The sequence below is a fragment of the Maylandia zebra genome, linkage group LG18, assembly GCF_041146795.1.
Source record: "Maylandia zebra isolate NMK-2024a linkage group LG18, Mzebra_GT3a, whole genome shotgun sequence".
In the NCBI taxonomy this organism is placed as follows: domain Eukaryota; kingdom Metazoa; phylum Chordata; class Actinopteri; order Cichliformes; family Cichlidae; genus Maylandia; species Maylandia zebra.
Genome location: NC_135184.1, coordinates 15248595 through 15255870, shown reverse-complemented (window position 1 = coordinate 15255870; position 7276 = coordinate 15248595). Strand labels below are relative to the sequence as shown.

The following is a 7276-nucleotide window of genomic DNA, read 5'->3' as shown; positions in this document are numbered from 1 at the left end:
CAGGGAACTCAGAATCATCCCTGCGCCCCCTGCAGTCCACAGACCCGCAGTGCAGCACAGGGATTGGAAAGCTGACGGTTCAGCCAAAAACTAAAGCGAAACTAAAGCTGGCGAATTAAATCAATAAATAGGTGTTTGGAAAAACAGCAGCAACATCACTGTGCACATTGACCTCCAGAAAATACACTTACTGCTGTGGAAGTACAGGGTGAAATTAATTTACTTACCAAGCAAAACAGGCAAATGCCCCAGCGGGTACACACCTCCATGGGGACCAGTGGAGGTGTTTACCTTGTGGAAATTTGTATAGTTTAATTTAATTGGAGGGGACTTATGGCAACTGTTTTCCAATCTATTCCCACAGACAGGCAACCTGGGCTAAAAAAAAACAAACAAACTTCAATACATTATTATTATTATTATTTTCAGTTTTTCACAAGTCCAAAAACAGGGAATCACTGGGCTTAAAGAGCATTTTTGATCCAAGGGCCACACAAAGGGTTACAATCATTCAGTATATTGAATATGTATATTCAGCTGGATTGGAAACCAGTGTAATCTAATCTGATTGTTTTTGGATTACCTTTAAATAAAAAATGAAATGATGTAAATTTTTTAGAAAGATGTTTTTACTGTGAATAAATGCATTTTGTACATTCAGCTTGTGCAACTGACCTGATCAAACAGCCTTTCAAAAACAGTGCTTACACAAAGTACTGGTATATTGTGTGAGATGCTGTGTTTTCTGTGCATGTTTATGCTCATTATTGCAGTACTTTTTACTTGCAGTACCCTATGGAAGGCTTTGCTCTCGGGACCCAAGAGAGCAATCATTTAAAGAATTGTTCTTTCACTTGGAGTGTAAATAAAAAGGAACAAAATCTCCAGTACAAACAAATGTTAGATCACCATGAAAATAGCTAGCGCGCTAATAACACGAGAGACGTTTTTGGGATAAAGTAGAACATATTCATATGAGAATTAGTCCTTTCAATTTTTAAACAGACAATTAAAAAATAATCTAATCTCACATTTTAAAATGTAATCTGGGGTGATTAAAGTTTAATAGTTTGACAATCTGGTACATAATTTTGTATACAAGGAAAACATAAGCTGATGAGTACCTGTAAGGCTGAAACTGCTTACAATGAATATGGAAGTTACCTTAAATATGTTCTAGTGTAGGTAAATGTAGTTTAACATTTTTTATTGGTGAGCTTAGTTTTCATTCAGTAATTCTTCACTATCCTATCAATATATTTGGTATTTGACTGTACAGAAAGAAAAACTCTAAAAATCATAATAAATAAATGGACAATCAATATGTGTCTTGATAACTACAGTATACATTATTACTCAGTTGAAACAATTAAAAAAGGTGCCCTCTGACTTACCCATTCATGACTTATGCATTTTCTGTGTGTTGGACCCCATTTTGTTCTAAATTCGTGTCAATTCATATGGCTGCAAAAAGCCCACCAAAAATCAAAAAACTGAAAGAACTGTGGTCTTGTATGTGGACGTCAGGAGAGGCGCTAAAGTATGTGAGGGTGGTGCAGGACATGTATGGAGACAGTGAGTGTCCTGTGCAGTAGTAATAACAGATGTGGTCAAGTAGGAGTCTCAGTACATTATGTTTGCAAATGACACTGTGATCTGTAGTGAGAGTAGGGAGCAGGTGGAAGAGAACTGGGAGAGGTATAGGTACCGGAGAGAAGATGACTGAAAGTCAGTAGAAGCAAGACTGAATACATGTGTGTGAACAGGAGGGAGACAGGTGGAAATCTGAACGTGCATGAAGGTAAATGACAACCATCCAAAGCAATAGACAGCACAAGAGAGTCGAAGAAGAGAGTGCAGACAGGGTGGAGTGGGTGGAGACGAGTGTCCGGGGTGATTTGTGACAGAAGGGTAGTAGCAAGAGTGAAAGAAGTTTTACAATATGGTAGTGAGACCTATGATGTTTGGTTTGGAGACTGGGAGGCTAACAAAAAGGCAGGAGGCAGAGCTGGAGGTTAGAGCGTTCAAGATGTTAATGGATGGACAGGATTGGTAATTTGAGTACTTCAGAGGGACATCTCAGGATGAACAATGTGGAGACAAAGTTAGAGAAACAAAGAGGCTGAGATAGTGTGGACATGTGCAGGGGAGAAACAGCGAAGGAGGACATCCAGAGAGTTTGTGTAACAGATGAGGATTAAAGAGATGTGAAATGAAGGCAGAAATCCAATAAAGGAAGAAGCTGAAAGATACTACTACTACTACTACTACTAATAATAATAATAACGATGATCATGATCGTCATTATGATTATAATTATTGTTGTTGTTCTTTACTAGTGAAATCACTTAAATTAGAATGTGGGAGAGTTTAAATTGTCATTCTGATTGGAAAATTAGTAAAGCAATTAAATGGCACTATATAAATGTTCATCACCAAAAGATTTAAAACCCTGATATTATAATATGTATCAAAATGATTGCCATGTATTAAAATTATTTTAGTAAAAATAATAATGTACAAAATGAAACCAACACGAAAACAAAATAAATAAAAACGAGGAATAATCACAATAAAAATAAAATAGAAAATTAAGAAAAAATTAATAGTTAAAGAAAAACACGTTAAGAGCATAAAAAAACGTAAAAAAAAACAAACAAACAAAAACCGTGTAATAATCGGTAATACATGTATTATGAGTTGGCGATGGTCCATATGCTCGAGCGTATTACAGGTGCGCATGCGCAATGGCTGGACTTGCTTGTTTTCCAAGCCTCGCGTCTTCGTGCTTTATCGTCCAGCTCCGGAGCTAGTTGTTGCTTGTCTGAGCGGTGATTGACTATAATGGCGACGCGATTATTCTGAGAGTAGTCTATGGCACCGTCTCTAGGTGATAAAGGATATATGTCGGAGGGTTTTTTCTGCATCGCAGACTATAATAATAAGGACAAGCAACATCGAAAAGGAGCACATTCACTCCAGCCACAGGGAGCCAGGAGAGCTTTATCCTGCTAGCTGCGATAGCTAGCAACTCCGCTCACTAGCCTGCTAAGTTGAAGAGGTGGGATTCAAGTGTGTGGACTGGAGGAGAGGGACTGGCAGTTTGCTGAGTACTGAGATCTATCTGCTCTAGCTGTTGGCTACTTTGGGGTATTAACTTCCTCACTGCCAGAGGCAACACTTGGACGCCACTGGCTCGAGGTTGATGCTAGCTTGTTGTAATAGTTTTTGGGAGAGGATCCAGAATCCTTCTTGGGCAGCTAACTACAGCTACACACAGCTAACAGGCTAGCTTTGTGGATTGTTCCAGTCGCCTTCCTGTTAGGACTTGCTCTCGCTTGCGTTTGGAAACTCTCTACCAGTGCACACATAGTTGGCTAGCAAAGAGTGCTAGCTTGGTAACTTTTAAGGATTGTTGTACCTTTGCGACATCTTTTCTTAAATGACCACCGGCAGGAATAACCGAGCCATGATGGAAGGAGTTGGAGCAAGAGTGGTTCGCGGACCTGACTGGAAGTGGGGGAAGCAGGATGGAGGAGAGGGTCATGTCGGTACCGTTAGGAGTTTTGAAAGTCCAGAGGAGGTGGTGGTTGTCTGGGATAACGGGACGGCTGCCAACTACCGTTGTTCTGGAGCTTATGACGTGAGGATATTAGACAGTGCTCCAACAGGTAACTTCACTTCCGCTGCCTGCTTCTGCTCGCACTTTCAGGCTGAGTTTTAGTCTCATGGAAGTGGCTTACAGTGTAACAGAGGGGTGCTCCGTTTGCAAGCTACGGGACTTTTTAAAATGTATTCATTTTTTTGGCTTAACTTGGGAGCTTTTTACAGTGTTTCTCAGAAGCAACTTACTTACAAATATTTTAAGAATATATAATAAGGTCACCATTTGAGACGAACTGCCCCATTTATATTTATATCCTGTCTGTACACAGGCAGTGAAAGCTTTGTATAGAAGGTATGAAAATAAGTCACTGTCGTAAACATATCATGACTCTGAACTTCACACTGCTTGGATAAACTTTTGTACTAATTATGTAAATGATTAGAAGCATGATGTGGTTTTAAGGACCAATAGCAATACATGTCAATCCAATTACTTCGTTCAGTACACGTCCCATTGACAGACATCCCATATCCGCCCCCTGGTTAGTCACTGGATAAGGAGCAGTTTCCTGCAGTAATTTACACTGTTGATCAACCTGTAAGGACATGCTGAAGGGGAAAAGATTTTAAGGAGCTGTAAAGGAAAAACAAATCCAACTGCCAGTATATTAATAAATCTGTTATCTTGCTCTTTTAATAGTATGAAGAATATGTCTCTTTTTGAACTGATAGCATGCACATTGTTGGTAGCAAGGTGCTGCTAAGTTGTTGCAGTAATATTACCGATGTGTACTGTGCACATTATTATGTTTAAATTACGACTCATTCTGCTCCCTCAGGCATCAAGCATGATGGAACCATGTGTGACACCTGCCGTCAACAGCCCATCATTGGTATTCGCTGGAAATGTGCAGAGTGCACCAATTACGACCTCTGCACAACCTGTTACCATGGAGACAAGCATCACCTGAGACACCGGTTCTACAGGATCACCACCCCAGGCAGCGAGAGGTTAGTTAATATTTATATAAAATTCTAGATTGCCATGTGAACAGAGGCGAAAAATCACATGAGGCAAAAGTGTGTCACATTTTATTCCCTGCTCTCTCATCTGTATGCAGCGATCGGCCCTTTACTACAGCTGTTTTCTAGTGTAATCTAACAATATTTGCTCTTATTGTTCCTCATCGTAGACCCAACAATTATAAAGTAGACATAGAGTAGACAGGTAATCCCTGTATTTAATTGTGATTGGCTGGTCTCCCCCTTTACACACTCTGTGTAGCTGTGTGTGTATGATATTTGTGGGTCTTTTGTGCACCCTGCATTTTAGGCAGACTGTGTCTATCTCTATGCTCCCAGCCCTCAGTTGCCAGGCAACAACTCAGCCTCACCTTAAGATCAGTCAGACCTTTTCAAAAATCATATTAGTGCAGTGTTTCCCGTTTAGAGAACATATAATCTTTTTTTGTCTCCTGGAGGATGCATGCAGCTTCTTTTTCTTGTGTACTAGTAGTTGTCAGTTCAAGTGATTAGTCGACTAGTTTTTACAAATTTATGGTATTGTTTTCACGATTTAAAATATACCTTTAGGCAAAACTATAGAGTTTTTGTCCATTTGATTTCAAAATGTATTTAAGGTTTAATTAAGCACTAGTAATAGAATCAAGTGATTTCCCTTTAGTGCAAGGTCAGATCCCCTTGGGTTTCTATGAAAAAAAACTGCTTGAGATGGTGTCAGCGCATTATAGAGTAATGAAAAATATTTTATAAGTTGGCAAACAAAACAACACACCTGCCAACAACAGTTTGTGATGGTGTTAAGTGGGAAATGTTAGGCGTTTTACTTTTTTGAAGTTTAGACAAAGTATTGCTGCAGAGTTTGTCTTTATTCCATTGAAATGTGATAGTACTGAATTATTATAAAGTATGTTTTGAATTAAGATTTCAGAACTTTTTCAGATAGATTTTTATAGACACATTGTGCACATGAGGAATAGCAGTTTGTTAGGTATTTGACACCTTACATTAAATTAATAAAATAGAAATATACACTTATTATAAATGCTTCAGGATGTGAAAAAATAACATTAGGCATGTAAAATCCAGTGTTTTCACATTATTTAGTTTTCAGAGAGTGACTCTACAACACTTTATATTAGGGCTGTTAGATATAACGATATATATCGGATGACGATATAAAAACATCTATCGTTTCATTTTACGCTATCGTTTGTTTCGTGGTGTCACAAAATAAACTGTTTACGGCAATTTTTTTTCATCATTTTGATGGTCACTGTAGTGGCTATATTAATTTCTTAAAGTACTCTCTTTCTCTTGTATTTAATATAACCACACTACAGACGGACAAGCGCCTGTTTTTATGCGTTATCGTTAGCAACAACAACGTTAAAACCACCGCATGTCCGCTTTTTTATTTTCCATATAAACCTTTCACAATAAAGCTCAAGATCCTGTTGAGACTTTTCAAAATAAACTGAATCACGTGAAAGAGTATGCAGAGTGTTTACGGATGAAAAGCAAAAAAGAGCCGTCAGGCTTTTTCCTGCAGCACACTGTGTAATAAATACTCACAAAGAAAACTGCGGTCGTTACAACTTATGTCTAAAAATATATAGTTTCATACATCGTTAAAACACTCGACTGGCATGACGCCCAGCTGGAAACACTTCACGCAAGTCGAGCTGCCCGAGATTCACAGAATTTACAGAAAATGTTACATTTTTGTGATTTATATCGTTATCTGGACGATAGATGTCTTATATCGGGATATGAGATTTTGGTCATATCACACAGCCCTACTTTATATTGTTATCAGTATTTACCTGAAGTTGATGTTGATAGTCAGATTGAATTGTGTCACTGTGTGCCCCATTGTTTTTGTTTTTGGGCTTTATTGTCTGTTGAAAGCTAATTTTATTGTCTGAAAATACCTTTTAAAAAATTCTAGAGAGATGGGTAAGATCATGTAACTCACAATTTTGGTTTTACTGTAAAGGAAGTGGTAGGATTACAGTAAAGACTCTTCAAGAAGTACTGACACTGTCAGCAACCTTAGCTAATGTTACAAAAACATCTTTTATTTGTCATGAATCCTTCACAAGGAACTGCGTGCATTAAACAGCTGACAGCAGGAGCATATGACATCTGATGCGATCAGTCTTTTCTGTCTTATTCACCAAAATCAAATTAATGTGCCAAATCGCCTGTTTACAGGTGACATGGTTTATGTGGGAAAACGAATTTTGTTTTTATATCCTTTATCTGAATTCCTGCTTTGATAAATTTTTCAGAAGTTGAAAGTAGGGCTGGGCCATATTATACCGTTCACGGTAATACCGGTATAATGTTAGGCAACGATAGGAAAATGAAATATCGCGATAGAATATGAGTAAAACGCGCATGCGCAGTGCCTTTGTTTTCATACGCACATGGCCGATTGTTGAGTGAAACAGATGAACCAGAATTGGTTTGTAAAAATGGTGCAACTTCAGTGATGTGGAACTGGTTTGGTGTTTGTCCGTCAGATACACAACAAAGCACATTTTTTTGCAGAACATGCAAGCGGCCGTCGTTATTGTCGTATTTGTCGGACTAAGATGCTCTTAAATCTGGGAGTAATCTGGGTCCTAAACTCAGTACACTTCAG

The 7276-nt window shown here is 38.4% G+C and overlaps 1 protein-coding gene across 7 annotated transcripts in view; it reads left to right on the top strand.

Annotated features, from left to right (window-relative positions):
* Positions 1 to 2780: 2780 nt before the first annotated feature.
* mib1 (MIB E3 ubiquitin protein ligase 1) overlaps positions 2781 to 7276 on the top strand; it is a 64138-nt gene continuing 59642 nt past the window's right edge. For 6 of the 7 annotated variants that reach the window (XM_004542867.2, XM_004542865.2, XM_004542864.2 and 3 more), the window contains exons 1-2: positions 2781 to 3671; positions 4446 to 4617. In XM_004542867.2, the coding sequence (XP_004542924.1) occupies positions 3443 to 3671; positions 4446 to 4617 (401 nt within the window). In that variant the 5' untranslated portion in view covers positions 2781 to 3442. The remainder of the gene's footprint in view (positions 3672 to 4445; positions 4618 to 7276) is intronic. The other variant, XM_004542863.2, reaches the window with a different exon arrangement.